Raw genomic sequence first — 20,707 nt, 5'->3', positions numbered from 1 at the left:
CTTCCTGCACCCCGCTGTAGTGCTTTTAATGTTTTATGTGAAGCACTTTGAGTTACTTTCTCCATGAAAGGTGATGCACAGACACACTTGCTTTGCCTTGTTTGTCACGTCATCTTATATTTGCAATGGTGAACCTCCATTTTCTGTTTGTGCTGCTGAATCTTTTAAAGTTATTTTAGCCTCTTCAAGGAAAACCTGCTTCTTTTGTAGCAACATCAGGGAAGACACAGAGATTACATGTGCTAGATAGCTGGCACACCTCTACACAGGGATGGGCGTATCGATACTCTGGAGTCAATAATTCAATATCAGACATTCAAAATATTGGATTTGATATTTTTTTGAGTATCGAGATACCACTCTGCTAATACAAAACATGCCATTTGTTTTCACTTCTGAGAGTTTTAGGCAAAAACAGTTGTGTGTGAAGCCCAGCAACAGTGTTTTCCTTCTGTGTCACATGATTGTGGCAGCCTATCAGATGCTGCTGCTGTAAGTGATGGTGAGGTTTTGTTTTTATTCTATTTATCATATTACTGTTACATATTATATATTTTTTATTTTTCATTTAATAAATGTGAATAGTCTTTTATTGAGCTGTAGATTAATTATTTTATCATTTTAAAAAACTTAATTTATCTTATTTTCTCATCATCAGTATAAATTATTATTGTTTGAAAAACATTTCTTTTAAGTATTGATGTTCTTGAGTTTATTTATTGAGTTCATTTCATACCGCCCTTGCAATAAAGATTTTAATGCACAATGTAAAATCGTGATTTTCATGAGGGGCCAAGAAGTATCCGTATCGGTATCCATGTAAAAGTACCATAAACTCAGGGCATTGTATCAACAGGAAAAATGTTGGTATCGCCCATCCCTACCTCTACTACCAGGGCGGATGATGATGTTGTGCACACGTTGGGTGTGTTGTTGCAAAGTTTGACTGTCCTCTACAGGCCTGGCGTACACACTACTGCACTGAGGCAGTTTTTACTCAACTGTTGTGTAAATGTAACTTGTTTCAAATACACAAAGGAAGATTTTGGGGCTTTGCATGGAAACGTTGTGGTGTAAACAAGGCCTAAAATACTTTGATTTGGTTCAGCTTAGTCATTATTTTCTTATTTTCTTACTGGATGTTGGTAAAGAGAAAAAAAAAATTCACAACACAAACTAGTATTTTTGTTAGTGTTTATACAGCCGCAGGTATCATTACTTCTATCCGTGGACAGTGTCAGCCTGTAAAACTGTTTTGGTCAAGCATCATCCATCAGCCACAGCTCTGAATGCAGAATATAAAGTTGGTGAAAGACATTAGAGCCGACAGAGCAGAGAGCTGGAACTGAGCCTCTTTTAGGTGTAACTTGTAGTGATGGGCAAATGATACGAAGCTTCGGAGCTTGTGTCACTCTTCCTGAAGCATAGTGTTTAGAAACATAGTGTTGGAGCTTGTTTTAAAACACCACTCTCATGTGACCAATGACATTCAAAGCTTTGGGCATATTCAGCGTTTTAGGCTCATCTTACTTTATCCTAATATCATACAAGAAGTTGATAAAACACTAAGTGTGAAATCAGTGGTGAAAGAGGAGTTAATGTACTCAAAGACTTCACCCAAACTGAGACGGCTCCAGATAGAAAATATGACATGATCTGAAGAAAAAGCCACAAATTAACTTATCAGATTTATGTTTCATTTTTGAAAAATCGAGTTAAAACCATTTGCAAATTCTCTGAATGTAGCGGAGAATGAGTCAGTCAGTAATTTTTTAGCATTTTTGGAAAAAACGGTTTTAATTTAAATGCTTTCTTAGTACTTATTTACTTTTTATTTTATATTATTTTTACTTAATTTATTTTTATGTATGTTTATTTACTTTTGTTAAGTGTATACTTTGTGTGGCAGTTGGTTTTTATAGGATCTGATAGTGACTTAGAACACCAAAATAGATCCTTTAAATGCTTTCAAGTGTGTAAAAGCGCCTTTTCCGCGTCCCATTTAATCCCGATTCACACTCCAGACCGTTTGGTGGCAGTAATGCACTGACACGTAATCTCACAACTGCCATAAAAATCAAGCGAAGAAGACGACTAGCCTTCTCTACCGCGCATGCGCATTGTTGAATCGTTCAAGGTGAAACAGATATTTGTATTCAGTCATACAATTTTTATAATTTAAAGAAATACATAGAAAGGAAAGGTGATATAAAAATAATAATTTAAATGTGGATTAATATGCTGCTTCTCTTTCTGGGCCGTAATTAATGAACGGAGTCGTTTTGTTTGAACTTTGTGTTGTTGGGTAAGTTAACGTCTCTGCTAGCCTCTTTGCAACTTGAACCAGTCTTTATCACTTCACCAAACTGAACCACATACTGTTGTTTTCTTCTTTGGGTGGCTTGTTTTTATGTTTATTATGTTTGTGTTGTGAAGTTTAGCTAGTGATGGCAGTGTTCATGGCTATTTTAGTTCACCGAACGTTACTCTGAGTTCTGTTTATCTCTGAAATGTTCGCAGTTAGTTTTTATTCCATTTCTCTTCTTTTATTGAAAATGCATCGTCAGAGATATCAGGTGTTTTACATTAGATAAGGCTCATAGGGCCGGTTCCAGAAAGGAGGTTCAACTAGTCTAGTCAGAAACTCTGGGTTAACTTGGTCTGGGTCTAGTCGGAAACTCTGGGTTAACTTGGTCTGGGTCTAGTCGGAAACTCTGGGTTAACTTGGTCTGAGCTGAGCATGTCTGAGTTTTCGGTTCCAGATCAGCTGCTGTGAGTTGGCTTTGCCCAGAGTTGGAAACTAAAGCAAAAATCTATAATCAGTAGATCTCTGATACCTGGATTCACCATGGCAACCGCAGACAAAAGGCTAGTTATTTTACCCCATTGGAGCGAGAGGTTCTTATTGAAGCATATGGACAATACAAAGAGGTTTTTAGTAAAGAAGAAAAGTCTGCTGCTGCTGCTGAGGACAGAGATGCTTCATGGGAGAAAACTGCTGCCACTGCTCCACTGACTGGATATTTAACCTCATTAAAACTGCAGCATGTGGGCTTAAATAATGGACAGAAGAAAATCTTAGTTTTATGTATGTTCAATCCCACTGGAGAACATACACATGGAGACGACTGAAAAGGAAGTATAAAGAAATCTGTTAGAAAGGTACTGTATTGTACTGGAACATGATTAGAACTAAAGAAGAGAGGATGAGGAGGACAGGTGCTGCTAGAGAGGAGAGAGACGTTACTCTGGTGCTGCAGGCAGGTACTATCAGATACTATCAGATACTATCAGGTACTATCAGATACTATCAGGTACTATCAGATACTATCAGGTACTATCAGGTACTATCAGATACTATCAGGTACTATCAGATACTATCAGGTACTATCAGGTACTATCAGGTACTATCAGATACTATCAGGTACTATCAGGTACTATCAGGTACTATCAGGTAGTATCAGGTACTGTCAGGTACTATCAGATACTATCAGGTAGTATCAGGTACTGTCAGGTAGTATCAGGTACTATCAGGTACTGTCAGATACTATCAGGTAGTATCAGGTAGTATCAGGTACTGTCAGGTACTATCAGGTACTATCAGATGCTATCAGGTACTATCAGGTACCATCAGGTACCATCAGATGCTATCAGGTAGTATCAGGTACTGTCGGATACTGTCAGGTACTATCAGGTAGTATCAGTTACTATCAGGTACTATCAGGTAGTATCAGGTAGTATCAGGTAGTATCAGGTACTGTCGGGTACTGTCGGGTACTGTCAGGTACTATCAGGTAGGATCAGGTAGGATCAGGTAGTATCAGCTACTGTCAGGTACTATCAGATACTATCAGGTAATATCAGGTAGTATCAGGTACTATCAGATACTATCAGGTAGTATCAGGTACTGTCAGGTACTATCGGGTAGTATCGGGTACTGTCAGGTACTATCAGATACTATCAGATACTATCAGGTACTATCAGGTAGTATCAGGTACTGTCAGGTACTATCGGGTGCTATCAGGTGCTATCGGGTACTGTCAGGTACTATCAGGTACTATCAGGTACTATCAGGTACTATCAGATACCATCTGGTACCATCAGGTAGGTTCAGGTAGTATCAGATACTGTCAGGTACTATCAGATACTATCAGGTACTATCATGTACCATCAGGTACCATCAGGTAGTATCAGGTACTGTCAGGTACTATCGGATACTATCAGGTGCTATCAGATGCTATCAGATACTATCAGGTACCATCAGGTACCATCAGATACCATCAGGTACTATCAGATACTATCAGGTAGTATCAGGTACTGTCAGGTAGTATCAGGTACTATCAGGTACTGTCAGATACTATCAGGTAGTATCAGGTACTATCAGGTACCATCAGGTACTATCGGGTACTATCGGGTACTGTCAGGTACTATCAGGTACTATCAGATACCATCTGGTACCATCAGGTAGGTTCAGGTAGTATCAGGTACTGTCAGGTACTATCAGATACTATCAGGTACTATCATGTACCATCAGGTACCATCAGGTAGTATCAGGTAGTATCAGGTACTGTCAGGTACTATCAGATACTATCAGGTACTATCATGTACCATCAGGTACCATCAGGTAGTATCAGGTACTGTCAGGTACTATCGGGTAGTATCAGGTACTATCATGTACCATCAGGTACCATCACGTAGTATCAGGTACTGTCAGGTACTATCGGGTAGTATCAGGTACTATCGGGTAGGATCAGGTAGGATCAGGTAGTATCAGGTACTATCAGATACTATCAGGTAATATCAGGTACTATCAGATACTATCAGGTAGTATCAGGTACTGTCAGGTACTATCGGGTAGTATCAGGTAGTATCGGGTACTATCGGGTACTATCGGGTACTGTCAGGTACTATCAGATACTATCGGGTACTATCGGGTACTGTCAGGTACTGTCAGGTACTATCAGGTACTATCAGGTAGTATCAGGTACTGTCAGGTACTGTCAGGTACTGTCAGGTACTGTCAGGTACTATCGGGTACTATCAGGTGCTATCAGATGCTATCAGGTACCATCAGGTACCATCAGGTACCATCAGGTACCATCAGGTACTATCAGGTACCATCAGGTACCATCAGGTACTGTCAGGTACTATCAGGTACTATCAGGTACCATCAGGTACCATCAGATACCATCAGGTACCATCAGGTACTGTCAGGTACCATCAGGTGCTATCAGATGCTATCAGGTACTATCAGGTACCATCAGGTACCATCAGATACCATCAGGTACTATCAGGTACCATCAGGTACTATCGGGTACTGTCAGGTACTATCAGGTACTATCAGGTACCATCAGGTACCATCAGGTAGTATCAGGTACTGTCAGGTACTATCAGATACTATCAGGTACTATCATGTACCATCAGGTACCATCAGGTAGTATCAGGTACTGTCAGGTACCATCAGGTGCTATCAGATGCTATCAGGTACTATCAGGTACCATCAGGTACCATCAGATACCATCAGGTACTATCAGGTACCATCAGGTACTATCGGGTACTGTCAGGTACTATCAGGTACTATCAGGTACCATCAGGTACCATCAGGTAGTATCAGGTACTGTCAGGTACTATCAGATACTATCAGGTACTATCATGTACCATCAGGTACCATCAGGTAGTATCAGGTACTGTCAGGTACTATCAGATACTATCAGGTACTATCATGTACCATCAGGTACCATCAGGTAGTATCAGGTAGTATCAGGTATTGTCAGGTACTATCAGAGGGAGAAAATGGTTTTGGAGGTGATTTCCGTCTGTCTGCTGCAGGTTTCAGGTTTTGTGTTGATGTTTAAGCAACAAAAGTTCCTGCAACCCTAAAACTAGACTTCCTGTCATGTTTTTGTTCAGTAATAAATATGTTTATGAAATAAGTCATGAAATGAGTAAATATCTGTTCATTTAATTTGTGTATTAATTAACATTAGTATGTATTAATTCAAGTCTCCTGGAATCACGTTGCTATGACAACCCATGTCTGACCGCTGCCCCGGGTAGAGGTGACAGGTAGAAATTCAGGGTTTCGTGTTGGACCTGTCGGTGAAGAGGTTTACGTAGTCAGGGTTACATACTCAGACTTTCTGGAACAGGCCCTAATCGTACCAACATGTCTTCTTTCAGACTCTGGACTGGACACCGCCAGTAAACACAGCGGCATGGCCTGTTTGAGTCAGGTGAGGAGCTCTCCTCTGTTTACTGAATCCTTTCCTGGTTAAGTTGGTCCAGGTTAACCATATTAAAATAAACAGATTTTGCATTGCATGGAATCAGCTGCAGGATTTTGTATTGATTTGGAGATTAACCTCATAATGGAGGCACTGGGAGCATGTTCATGGAAAAAGACTCAATATTCTTGTTCAGTTATAAGGTTTTGCATATCAGCTCATCAAATGGGGAAAAATCCCCCACTGAGTCCTAGTAAATCCAGGTCAGGTGAACAACAACACATGGCAGGTTACACTGTTGTTTATTGAATAAGAATTAAGCACAGTCAGTGTATGGAAAGCTGCATCAATCCTCATGGTTCCTACAGAAATAAAGATGATCAGTAGGAGGAAAGACAACGGCAACGATCTTAGAGAAGCAACTGTTGCTGCCCGTCAGCCTGGGAAGGTTATCAGGTCATTTCCAGACTATCTGGAGTCCGTCATTCTACAGAGAGAAAGATTATTCACAAGTGGAAAACGAGATTTTTCAGCCCCGAAAGGACGTCCAGCAGTTATACAGGAATGTAGAAAAGCAGGAGAACATCTCTGTCCACTTGAGAGCTTCTGATCATTTCTCCACTTCAAGCGAACCAGACGGCACTCCCATCCCAGCATTCGGCTCAGCGTGTTTTCACTTCGGTCAGCTAAGTTAACAGAAGTTAGCTGAGAAATCGCTCAAAATAACTTTATGGAAAGTTTTATAAATGTTTGGTTTGTATAAAATGTGGTTGTCCCTGCCAGTATCCGGTGACCGGATATACTATTTACTGGACTGGATATTTACGCCATGTTAGTAAACCCTTCATCAACTTGTTTTTTTGTTGCTTCAGATTTTGTGCAGCAGATCCAGATTGGTCAGCTACCTTCCAGGGATCCACGTGTTGGTGAATAGTCTGGCTGGAACCAGAACCCTCTCTGCTGCTGGGTCTCTGGGCTTTGATGAATCCAAGATGGCCACCACCCCATCTCACATTGGTATGTCACAGCAGTCATGGAATCACTTTGGATGGAAGGTGTTCATTCTGTTGTTTTAATTCATAAAAAGCAACAGAAATGATTCTAAACTGTTCCTGCTATCAAATACGTTCTAATCCAGTCCTCATTCGATTTTAATATTAGGAACCAAACTTTCTCATTATCTGTCAGCCTGGTCTTCATCAGTAGATCTCTAGGTAACTGGATAATCCAATTCAATTCTTTGTAAAGCACTTTAAAAACAACGCTGTCGACCAGAGTGCTGTACACAGCAAAGGTACAAGACAGCAAATAAACACAAGGTAAAAACTCATAACAACATAATAGTAATTAAAAAAAAAGTAGAGGTACCAATAAAAGCCAGCAACTCAGACTAAATTAAAATGCAATGAGAATTAATGTGTTGTAAGAAGGGACTTAAAAACAGGAAGTGAATCGGCCAGTTCAGCGGTAGTTTTGGGCCGGTGACTGATAACGCTTGGTCTCCTCTGATCTTCCTCTTGGACTCAGGGACTGCTAACAGTAATTGATCTTCCGACCTGAGAGAACAGGACGGGACGTAAGGAGCCAGGCCATGAAAACATTTAAAATCAAATAAAAGTATTTTAAAATGAATGCTAAAAGGAAGCCAATGGAAAGAAACTAAGATTGGGGTAATATGCTGTTGTTTCCTAGTAACAGGTAAAAGCCGAGCAGCAGCGTTCAAAACCAGCTGGAGTCATGCAACTAACGTCTGACTGAGCCCAGAATAAAGTACATTAGAATAGTCTAGACGAGGTGTGATAAAAACATGGATTGAAATCTCAAAGTGATGCAAAGAAAGGAGAGATTTAACTTTAGCCAGTAGTCTCAGATGCAAACAAAAAAGGATTTAACTACTGAATTAACCTGTACATCAAACTTGAGAGTGCTGTCTAGCTTTACACTGAGGTTTGTAGCTGTATGCTGCAGATACTGTTTTAATGTGCCTAGATCAAGGTCAACTTTGGAGGAATTGCTAGGCCCAAACAATAGAACCTCAGTCTTATTGTCATTAAAATGCAACAGAGTTAGAGACATCCATGCCTTCATTTCGGTAATGCACCAGAGTAGGTGATTTATGGAGTGAGCCTTTTCCTGCTTCAGTGGAACATAAATCTGACCATCGTCAGCATAAAAATGACATGATATATTAAATTTCCTGAGAAATGAACCAAGAGGAAGTAGGTAAAGTGAAAAGAGAAGAGGCCCAAGGACAGAATCTTAAGGGACCCCACATATGAGAGGTGCTGGAGAGGACTCAGCAGACACATAAGCTTCTTTCTGTTAGGTAAGACCGACCTAAACCGATCCAAAGCACCACCCTGAAAACCCACAGAACTCTCCAGGTATGATAAAAAGAGGGTCCACTGTGACGAAGGCAGCTGTCAGGTCCAATAGAACCAAACCAACACAGCGACCAGAGTCTGTGTTCAAGAAAACATCATTAAGGACCCTGAACAGTGCTGACTCAGTAGTGTTAAGGGTTTAGAACCCAGACTGGAACACGCCGAGGATGTTGAACTTCTCTAGGAATGATTTTAATTGGCAGTACACAATTTTCTCCAAAATCCAGATAGAAAGGGGAGTTTAGAGGATCGGCCTAAAGTTTGAGAGTACAGATGCATGTAGGCCAGGCTTCTTAATCATATGTGTCACTACTGCATGTTAAAAACTTGCCAGCACAACCCCATCTGCAGGGCTTCCATTTAAAATATTGACTACGTATGGTAACATGTTAGAAAAAACCTCTTTAAAAGGCGAGGTGGAAGTAGGCCTGTCACGATAACAAATTTAGCTGTACGATAAATTTTCTCAGAAATTATCGGGATAAACGATAATATTGCGCAAAGCGCTAATGTGTCATTTTGAGACCATTCTCAACTAATATAATGACATATGCCATAATAATGCAAGTACACATTTTCAAAGATCAATAAACTAAATAAATAAAAGCGCCTTTTCACATACGCCGGGACGCCGGCCCAAAAGTAATGCGGCCCACTGGGAATCCTCCCAAACCTCTCGATTAGCCGGCATTGCTCTTAATGTGTATTTTGTCAAATACGCTAGTATATAAGCTGACTCTATTTGCGTAATGTGCCTGCGGATTACAGGGGTTATTACGGTAGACCAGGAAGTGGGGGCTTTGTACTGACGTCGTAAGCTAGAATGTGTGTGTTCTGCTTACATGTGGGGAGCAGCGAAATGATAAAAGAGGAGGTGCTTGCATCTATTATTTCTCCATTCGACTTATTTACATATTTCAGCATGAGAATCGGAGGTTTAGCGCAAGAGCGTGAGAAGCCACTTAAATACGCAAGTCTCACGGCCATTGCGTGTTGGCAGCCCTGCAAAACAAATGCGGCTTACCGGCTCGTGCTGCAACATGCTGCTGTCAAGTATGACACCAGAGAGATCACTCCGCAAGAAACCAGAGCGTTTAGTCGAAATACGCCATAGTGAAACCTATTGTCATACACAGTCTATGGTAAAGGGGGGGACTAATAAAAATTATCGCGGCCGGCAAACTTATCGTGCTCTTATTTTCTTATCGTTCAATTAATTGACTTATTGCTTATCGCGACAGGCCTAGGTGGAAGTGGATCATTTGGAGATCCAGTTGCCTTCATCTGATTACTTATCTTTCCCAGAAAGGGCAGGCTAACAGGCTCAAACTGGTTAAAAACAGCCAAGCACGTGACTGGAAAGGAGAGGTCATAGGAGGGAGGGCTAACATGGGCTCTAATGCTAGCAACCTTTTTAATAAAAAACTCAAGAAATTTTCACACATTGCAGCTGAACTCTTGCTGCAAACTGATTGTGGGGCGTTGAGAACACAGTTGATAGTATTAAAAAGGACGCAAGGATTATGACAGTTAGGGGCAATAATGTCAGAGGAATGCTGTGTCTTGGCAGATTTCACAGTTCTCTGATAAAGACGCTAGCTATCCCTGAGCATCAGGAAAGACATCTGCAACTTATCCTTCTTCCACTTTCTCTCAGCTCTCCTGCATGTGCCTGGCAGCGTGTGGAGGGTAGTTTAACCAGGGCTCAAATTTGAGCTTAGAAACCTTTGTTTTTAGCAGAGCTGCAGTATTTAATGTTGTTAGACATGTTGAGTCAATGTGAGAGTTCATTCGTCTCCCATGTGGGAGACCTGAGTTTGAATCCCAAACAGGACGAATATTAACAGCTTCCAGTGGGATCCTTAGGCAAAACCCTTAACGCTACTACCTAACACCTTCAGATGCAAGTCGATTTGGATAAAAGCATCTGCTACATGACTTGACTCTTCTCAAAACTGGGATAAGAGGCTGCTGGTGCAATCTGTTTAAAAATATAGTTTTCCTTGTAATCAGTCTTTTAGGATGAAGGTTTTGTTGGCTAGGGATCTATCATTCACCAGGGCCATCCTGACAGGGGCTGCGGCTGGGGTGAAAGCCATCTGTGGATCCCGGGGAAGTGGCTGCAGGTACTGAAGTGTCACCCCGCGCTCACGGTGGAGGAAGAAGAGGCGGCGGGTCTGTTGTTTTTCACCCAGACCAACCACAGGAACTAATGGAGCCGAACGGATCCAAATAGTGTCATGGGATAAAGCACCAAGATGCTGACCCAGTATTCCCCACGAAGACAGTATGACAGTGCATCCAGTAAGCTTTCAGCCGGATGAGTCGGCCGCTGCGTTTCCCCCAACGCCTGCATCTTCTGCTTGTGGGTGGAGCCAGGACACAGTAGAGGTGACGTGGTATATCAGAGAGAAATGGAGGGCGATGGGCTCTCTATCCACTCCGTCCAAACTGAATCAACGTCTCAAATGAAGGTCGGAGGTTTAGAAGTGTGTGGCGATCATATACTTGCAAGGGTTCTCATGATAATAAAATTTCAAACTCGATATCGATACCCAGGAAAATGTTCAATACTCAATACCATTTTCAATACCATGGGATAAAAAAAGATTAATCCTAAAGGTGTAAACAATGTTTTTATTAACATGAAAAACTTTACAATCTCAACTTGTAACATTTTTTCTTAACTGAATCGCAGATGCTAGTTAAATAAATGTAAATAACAATTTGACAATATTTTAAGGTTGTCTCAAATATTATTCTTTAAATGTGCAAATTATCCAAAAAACTAACAATAATAGCAACAAAAATAGCAAGAACATTTTGGGTTGTCTAAGGTAGCACGACACACAAAAGAAACAATAATTAGAACATTATTTAAGGTAATAAACTATACCAGTAGACAATAACCAGTTAAAGTGAACTCAACACATTTGAAATGCTGTTTTCTCAGCTACAGTCCAAAACAATTTTAAAAAGCTGAAAGTGAAAAGTGCACTAGAGGCACACTAGAGTTCAAAAAGTGCACTTTATAAATGACTGTTGAAGTGTTCGTCTCACTGGTCTGAATTTTCTTCACTGTTTGAAGAGTTTTTGCAATAAGAGGTTTCTCCACTGTGTAAACGTGAACCTGATCCTCAGATGTTTTCTGCCACGGCCCTGTTCAGCCGCACAGCTTCTGGTGACTTGGGGTGATATTTTCTTTGTTTTTCAAACTGAAGTGGTGGAGTTAGCTGTGCATGCTTCTTCTGTTTACTGTATGCAGGTCGACTTTTCTCTGCTTCACTCTGCAACTTTAAGAGAAAACAACACATTTGAATAACGTTAGCTAGCTAAAGGCTGCTAGCGTAGTATTAAAACATGATCAAGTTATAAATTCAAGCTTAACAGAACCAAATGCAGATCTGGACTCTAAATAAAAACTAGTCCATGCAGCAGAGAACAAGTGGGATCTAATTAAACTGGATGTTTCAGCTGATCTGATGCTTCCTGGAAGTTTAGGTCTCTGATGTATGTTGGTCCTAAACCATTCAGAGCTTTCTAGACCAGCAGCAGAACTTTAAAGTCTATCCTCTGACGGACCAGCAGCCAGTGTAAAGACCTCAGAGCTGGACTGATGTGGTCCACATTCTTGGTCTTAGTGAGGACTGGAGCAGCAGAGTTCTGGATCAGCTGCAGGTGTCTGACTGATGGTTTAGGTAGAACTTGTAAAATACAGTTACAATAATCAAGCCGACTAAAGATGGAAGCTGGACTAGTTTTTCCAGGTCCTGCTGAAACATCACATCTTTTACCTTGATATGTTCTTAAGGTGATAGTAGGCTGACTTTGTGGTTCCCTACATGTGGTTCTCAAAGTTTAGGTCTAAGTCCATCAGTACATGCAGATAAAAAACACCACATGAAAAATGTTTACCACTGCCATGTTTGGTATCTTTTTTATTTTAAAGAGCAACCCCACTTAAACAATCTGATAATTTCGTTTTTCACTTCAACTTATTTTATTAACACATAGGGCTCAAAAATACACACGATCACCCAATCCAAATAGAAAAAAGTTCTATTTATTCCAATAAAACACCTTTTTTCCCCATTAAGTAAAATGCAGAAAATTAATATATCAACAGAAAAGCAACATCCATTCCAGTTTTAAAGTTTTTAAATATTTTTGTACCACCAAATTTAAAGCATCATATTATATCAGTAAGATGGCAATACTCCAAGTTCTGGACTAAGGTGACATCATCTAAAAAATGGCATCAAACACTTCCACACTCACCACTGTGACCTTCACTGGTTGGTGGGTTGGTCCTTCATACTCGGCAGCTTCATCAATAGTAAACCAATCCTGGGCCTAACACCATCATACCTGACATCCAGTCCAATCCAACTGTATTTATAAGACACAATCCCAGAGGACCAAAATGCTGTACAGAAGACTAAAAATAAAATCAATCAAATAAATAAGACAAGTTAAAATATACAAACAGAAGCAAAATGTCAACATCTCAAGAGTGTAAAAAAAGCCAAGGAAAACATAAGTTTTAGGAAGAGACAGGTTGGACCACCCCCCATCCCACATACACACACACACACATATATTTATAGGTTGGACCACCCCCCATCCCACCCACACACACACAAATATATAGGTTGGACTATCCCCCCCCCCCCCCCACACACACACACACACACATACAGACATTTCTTCTCTCCTCTGTTTAAAACAGCCTTAATACATTTTCTTCTACTTTTATATTCATTCATTTTACGTCATTTTTAAGAGGATCTGTGTTTTTACTGGGTTTAGTACGTTTATAAGGTTTTGTTTTTACATCTACTTCGGCATCTTGGCCCATGTTTGTAAATAAGAACTGGTTCTCTAACATTTTACCTGGAAAAGTAGAAAAGTAAGTGAAGAGAAACCCTTCTGTAGTAAAAAAGCAGAGGCATTCTTCTTGGATCTGTGATCATGGGCGTATGATCGGATCACATGACATCTTCACAGCGCCGTGAAAACCAGCTCACCTGGAGCTCACCTGGAGCTGCTGTCAGCTTAAAGTTCAGATCTGAAACTCTCTCCCGGATTTGGTTTGATGTTGATGAAACATGTGAAACCAGAGAGATGATGGTTTGAATTTGATGATAATATTATCTGTAATTTACAGATTATGTGGTTGATATCAGGAAATTCTTCTTAGTACCACTAGGGGGAGTGTGAGTACCACCAGTAGTACACGTACAACAGTATGAGAACTATGGCCATGAGGAAAATGTTCATTGTATTCAGTAACTTCCATTATGATAGACCTTCCTAACATGCTGTTCTGGTCCAGGACTCCGGAGCCTGTTGTCTGATGAGACCATGAGGTCTTCTGGGCTCCTGGACCGGAGCTCACAGCTGCCTGGTTCAGTGGGTTTGGACTGCCGTCTGGAAGGACTGGAGGAGCAGAAAACGAGCGTAGGCATGAGGATGTTTCCCGACACCCGGCCTCCATCCAGCGATGCCAGACATGAGCTTCAGGTGTCTGTAAGTCTGTAATCTGGTCTACCAGGTAAACATATCGCAGACTCACTGACTCTGCTGTCCTAGAAATATGAAACTCTGCTGTGACGGTGATGGATTGTCTTCCAGCGCTGTCCATGAATCCTGAATGAATGAATTGAAATGGAGAGAAGGTGGTTTTTCTCACATGTGTTGTTTGTTTCTTTCTCAGAACAAAGATTCTACAACCTCTTCTGAAAATGTGGATCCATCTGAGGGATACTTCAACAACTCAGCAGTAGAGTGTGCTATACAGTCCTGTCCTCAGCTCTTAAAGAAAGGTGCATCACTCTTCCTGATTCCTCACACTCCCTACATCCAACCTTATTGTCTGACTTGCCAAAAGAAAAATCCACATTTAAACTGTTTACAGAACCTTCTGAAGGACAAAATCAAATTACTAAAGAAAACCAACAGACAAAATTAAATTACTAAAGAAAACCAACAGACAAAATCAAATTACTAAAGAAAACCAACAGACAAAATCAAATTACTAAAGAAAACCAACAGACAAAATCAAATTACTAAAGAAAACCAACAGACATAATCAAATTACTAAAGAAAACCATCAAGAAGAAGCAGGAATTTGTCTGAACTTTGCTCCATCCATCAATCCTTAGTTCAGATTCATTTCCCAGATGGGAAACATCCATGTTCATGATGCTGCCACCACCATGCCTCACTGATCTCAGGATGTGGAGGACTGTGGAAATCTCTAAAGGTGCTTTCACACCAGTCCTTCTGATTACAATCCTAGTTAGTTTGCCCGGAAAATCCACTTTATCTGGAAAGGTGTGATGCCCTCTGATGCGGATCAAAGACATGAACTCTGGTCCTTCTACAAACTAAGCTCTCAGTTCGCTTCAAACAAACAACATATAGGACGTGGACCGCCAAGCAATGGCATTGTGGCTAAACTTGTTGCTAAGGACACGGCGTGTCTCATGTGTCTCCTGATCATGTGATGAACAGATTTCCATTCCATGTTTCCTGACGCACCATGCTGTGATGTGATGGTTGTCACGGTGACCCAGAGGACCCAGAACGATATGACGATGTGGTCTGCTGAGGTGGAGCAGGAGAGAGAGCAGATGCTCGACAAGGTGAAACTCTTTCTGGAGAAATCCAACCACTTTTTTCATTCACCAAGGAAACTGAACTACCTCCATTCACTTCATTCATCCTGTTATTTTCCTGTTTATTTCCACACTCACCAAACATGCTTCACACACGCACCAAACATGCTTCACACACTCACCAAACATGCTTCACACACGCACCAAACATGCTTTACACATCACCAAACATGCTTCACACACGCACCAAACATGCTTTACACATCACCAAACATGCTTCACACACGCACCAAACATGCTTCACACACGCACCAAACATGCTTCACACACGCACCAAACATGCTTCACACACTCACCAAACATGCTTCACACACACACCAAACATTCTTCACACACGCACCAAACATGCTTCACACACGCACCAAACATGCTTCACACACTCACCAAACATGCTTCACACACGCACCAAACATGCTTTACACATCACCAAACATGCTTCACACACGCACCAAACATGCTTCACACACACACCAAACATGCTTTACACATCACCAAACATGCTTCACACACGCACCAAACATGCTTCACACACGCACCAAACATGCTTCACACACACACCAAACATGCTTTACACATCACCAAACATGCTTCACACACGCACCAAACATGAACATTCTTCACACACTCACCAAACATGCTTCACACACGCACCAAACATGCTTCACACACGCACCAAACATGCTTCACACACGCACCAAACATGCTTTACACTTGCACCAAACATGCTTCACACATGCACCAAACATGCTTTACACACTCACCAAACATGCTTCACACACGCACCAAACATGCTTTACACACGCACCAAACATGCTTCACACTCTCACCAAACATGCTTCACACACTCACCAAACATGCTTCACACACTCACCAAACATGCTTCACACACTCACCAAACATGCTTCACACACTCACCAAACGTGCTTTACACACGCACCAAACATGCTTCACACACGCACCAAACATGCTTCACACACTCACCAAACATGCTTCACACACTCACCAAACATGCTTCACACACGCACCAAACATGCTTCACACACGCACCAAACATGCTTCACACACGCACCAAACATGCTTCACACTCTCACCAAACATGCTTCACACACTCACCAAACATGCTTCACACACGCACCAAACATGCTTCACACACGCACCAAACATGCTTCACACACGCACCAAACATGCTTCACACACTCACCAAACATGCTACACACACTCACCAAACATGCTTTACACATGCACCAAACATGCTTTACACACTCACCAAACATGCTTCACACACACACCAAAGATGCTTCACACTCTCACCAAACATGCTTCACACACTCACCAAACATTCTTTACACACGCACTAAACATGCTTCACACACTCACCAAACATGCTTCACACACACACCAAAGATGCTTCACACACTCACCAAACATGCTTCACACACTCACCAAACATGCTTCACACACTCACCAAACATGCTTCACACACGCACCAAACATGCTTCACACACACTCACCAAACATGCTTCACACACTCACCAAACATGCTTCACACACACACCAAAGATGCTTCACACTCTCACCAAACATGCTTCACACACTCACCAAACATGCTTCACACACGCACCAAACATGCTTCACACACACCAAACATGCTTCACACACACACCAGACATGCTTCCTGTGTGGAGTTGTACACAGATGGAAAAAGATGGAAAACCAGGAATATATGATGATGAATTGGATCCTGTGGAAAGTCATTGAAATGTTCTTCTGTTCAGTTTGTCGGTGGAGCAGCGGAGATCTGCCGCGCCCTGCAGAGAGAAGGATTCTGGGCCGACTTCATCGAGCCATCTTCAGGCCTCGCGGTAAGAACCTGCTCTCACTTCCTGTTGTTGTTTCTGGTTTCCGTGTCTGCGTCCTCGTCTGGAAGTCTGCAGATGGCGTCCTGCATGGACCTTATTCTGTCTCACATCCAGGGATGTCATGATGCTTGGTGTTCTTGATACGATTATTGTCAGAGAAATAATCACCATTTTCCTGGACTAAGTCCACTACACTATAAATGTGTACAATCACTTCTTTATATTTAAGCTTTATTTATTTATTTTTATGCCAACATTATAATATAACAACTATATATATATATATATGGAGTATAACTTTATATACTTTTAAGCAAATTCCTAAGACTGGAAAAAAGTAAAGGTGTGTGTTTGTGTGTGTGTGTATAGGTCAGGAGAATCCAGGGATAGCCCCACATTCACCTTAGAAACACCATGAGGATCCAGAAAAAAGTGAAGCGCAAGATAGTCTATGATAGGAAGAGTGAATCCTTCACTATAAACCTCCTTCATCTCCATGGAAACCAGCAGGACCTTCATGGTTCATGTCAAACAAAAGCAGAATCATAGGAGAACACGTTAGCAGAGTTTTCACCACAAACAGCAACAGTAAGACCTGGTTTCTGGTTCTGGCTGCTAGTGTTGTGGAGTTTTTCCTTTTCCAGTGTCCAGTGAGAAATAGAGAAAATAATGACAAAGCTGAACTGAATCCAAGTGTTTTAATCTTGCAGGAGAAGGTTGTTCATACATTAGTTGGAGGAGCTCTGTCTGTGCAGAGGGCCCCTCAGTGTTTTATACCCTTATCTGGCTCCTTGTTGGGCAGAGTGTTGGGAACACTGACCAGTGGTGGTTTCTTCTCTTCTTGGATGCAGGTGTTTGGTTTCTCGGACCGGTCTGGCCTCGGCTGTCCAGCACATAGTCTGCTGATGAACTTGCTGCTCTTTCTGCTCACGCTTACCAGACTATTTCATGAGCACACACTAGATGAACAAAAGACTACATGAAATAAACTTGTAAAATATAAAATACTTGTATATAATTAAAATGGTGAAGTCATTAGCATATAATTGATTGAATGATTAAAATTTGTCATCACACTATCTTCAGAGTTTGTCCCACAGTGATGAGACCGGCGTGTTTGTAAGCAGCAGTCTCTGCTGTCATGTGACGCCTTGTTTGTCTGGTTTTCTCCGCAGTTCTTTGGAACATACACCAACAACACGCTGTTCGAGACCGATGACAGATACCGTCACCTGGGCTTTCAGATTGAAGACCTGGGCTGCTGCAGAGTGATCCGACACTCTCTGTGGGGGACACACGTGTTTGTGGGGACAATTTTCACCAGCGCACCACCCAGCAGTCTCACCATGAAGCTGCAGACCACCTCCCAGACTCAGTAATGGTGCTCACTAATTTTACAAAATGCTGTTAAATCTGAGTCAGAAATATGTAAATCTACATTCTGAGTCACGTCACAGAAAATGTTGGTAACCACTCGGTCTAACACGTCAAATTACAGCTCGACATCTTCTTTAAATGAGCAGCTGTCTCTGTCCTCAGCTGCCGTGGATGTTGTTTCGAACTGAGTAAGCATCGTCCTCCTGCCCTGCCAGCAACATAACCCCGACGTCGGCATGACGTGAAGAGTCCATGCTAATCTCTAATCCCAGAAATAGTTCCACTTGGATTTTAAGACCAGACAGATCTTCACGTGTCTGGATGGATGTTCGTAGGTTCAGATCTCAGAGGTTTAAACACTACTGCCATCAGAATAAAGGACATGCAGCACTTGTTTCTCTGTGTGATGTGAGTTTTCTGACACCTTCTGTTAATTAAACTACTGATTAACATCAAAATCAAGAAAACCTGAATCCTCTCATTCACCTGCACGGGGCAGCCATGTTGGATTTTAAGGTTGAGGCTGAAGACCTCCAATTTTCTATAAGAAACTCTGACGTTGGGAGTGTTCAGATTTTTTTTCCCGCTGGAAACTTGGGAATTCTGACTGCAACTACCAAATAGGCATGGACCACCCACCCTGTGATGAAACCAGCCATCCATAGAATCCCTTGGTTCTACGCTTCGTTCTCTAGCTCCTCGCCGCAAGTGATGTGTTCTATATTACACAGAGCAGCTGTCCTAACATCTCGCACCATGAGAGTCCTGCAGACCGTTACTGGCTCACCTCAGTAAGCAAGGTGACACCTTTCAGGACCCAGTACAGTGTTCCTGTTGTAATGTTCTTGCTTCAGAGCCCACTCTCATCTGGACCATCAGGCAGCACTTTGAGGATCATGTTCTTTCATTTCTCAAGTGCTTTAAATTCAATCCATCTGCCCTTGTTAAGAGAGATAACTGGTTCTGTACTGGGGATAACTGTTCTGGTTCTGTACTGGGGATAACTGTTCTGGTTCTGTACTGGGGATAACTGTTCTGGTTTTGTACTGGGGATAACTGTTCTGGTTCTGTACTGGGGATAACTGTTCTGGTTCTGTACTGGGGATAACTGTTCTGGTTCTGTACTGGGGATAACTGTTCTGGTTTTGTACTGGGGATAACTGTTCTGGTTCTGTACTGGGGATAACTGTTCTGGTTCTGTACTGGGGATAACTGTTCTGGTTTTGTACTGGGGATAACTGTTCTGGTTCTGTACTGGGGATAACTGTTCTGGTTTTGTACTGGGGATAACTGTTCTGGTTCTGTACTGGGGATAACTGGTTCTGGTTTTGTACTGGGGATAACTGTTCTGGTTCTGTACTGGGGATAACTGTTCTGGTTCTGTACTGGGGATAACTGGTTCTGTACTGGGGATAACTGTTCTGGTTCTGTACTGGGGATAACTGGTTCTGGTTCTGTACTGGGGATAACTGTTCTGGTTCTGTACTGGGGATAACTGTTCTGGTTCTGTACTGGGGATAACTGTTCTGGTTTTGTACTGGGGATAACTGTTCTGGTTCTGTACTGGGGATAACTGGTTCTGGTTCTGTACTGGGGATAACTGTTCTGGTTCTGTACTGGGGATAACTGGTTCTGGTTCTGTACTGGGGATAACTGGTTCTGGTTCTGTACTGGGGATAACTGGTTCTGGTTCTGTACTGGGGATAACTGGTTCTGTACTGGGGATAACTGTTCTGGTTTTGTACTGGGGATAACTGTTCTGGTTCTGTACTGGGGATAACTGTTCTGGTTCTGTACTGGGGATAACTTCTGGTTCTGTACTGGGGATAACTGGTTCTGGTTCTGTACTGGGGATAACTGGTTCTGGTTCTGTACTGGGGATAACTGGTTCTGGTTTTGTACTGGGGATAACTGTTCTGGTTCTGTACTGGGGATAACTGTTCTGGTTCTGTACTGGGGATAACTGGTTCTGTACTGGGGATAACTGTTCTGGTTCTGTACTGGGGATAACTGTTCTGGTTCTGTACTGGGGATAACTGTTCTGGTTTTGTACTGGGGATAACTGTTCTGGTTCTGTACTGGGGATAACTGTTCTGGTTCTGTACTGGGGATAACTGGTTCTGGTTCTGTACTGGGGATAACTGTTCTGGTTCTGTACTGGGGATAACTGTTCTGGTTCTGTA

General features: G+C 41.8%; 1 protein-coding gene across 2 annotated transcripts; it reads left to right on the top strand.

Annotated features, from left to right (window-relative positions):
• The first annotated feature begins 2,105 nt into the window (after positions 1–2,105).
• On the top strand, positions 2,106–18,918 carry mmadhcb (metabolism of cobalamin associated Db). Of its 2 annotated transcripts, XM_042001259.1 has the most exons (10): positions 2,106–2,305; positions 6,004–6,099; positions 6,181–6,233; positions 7,097–7,241; positions 13,944–14,137; positions 14,325–14,433; positions 15,125–15,255; positions 17,064–17,150; positions 18,323–18,522; positions 18,687–18,918. In XM_042001259.1, the coding sequence occupies exons 3-10, from the start codon at positions 6,216–6,218 to the stop codon at positions 18,745–18,747; spliced, it is 945 nt and encodes a 314-aa protein (XP_041857193.1). In that variant the 5' UTR covers positions 2,106–2,305; positions 6,004–6,099; positions 6,181–6,215; the 3' UTR covers positions 18,748–18,918. The 2 variants fall into 2 exon arrangements, with proteins under 2 accessions (XP_041857193.1, XP_041857192.1); XM_042001258.1 differs by lacking the exon at positions 6,004–6,099.
• The last annotated feature ends 1,789 nt before the right edge of the window (positions 18,919–20,707 follow it).

The sequence above is a fragment of the Melanotaenia boesemani genome, chromosome 12 (assembly GCF_017639745.1).
Source record: "Melanotaenia boesemani isolate fMelBoe1 chromosome 12, fMelBoe1.pri, whole genome shotgun sequence".
NCBI lineage: Eukaryota > Metazoa > Chordata > Actinopteri > Atheriniformes > Melanotaeniidae > Melanotaenia > Melanotaenia boesemani.
Note: the sequence above shows the minus strand (reverse complement) of the source record. Positions and strands in the feature narration are given on the sequence as shown.

What these genes read in the sequence shown, in the direction of transcription:
- mmadhcb (XM_042001258.1), top strand. An exon ending in CACCACCCCATCTCACATTG is followed by an intron (nt 7,242 to 13,943) that starts GTATGTCACAGC and finishes GTTCTGGTCCAG; the next exon opens with GACTCCGGAGCCTGTTGTCT. An exon ending in GAGAGCAGATGCTCGACAAG is followed by an intron (nt 15,256 to 17,063) that starts GTGAAACTCTTT and finishes TCTTCTGTTCAG; the next exon opens with TTTGTCGGTGGAGCAGCGGA.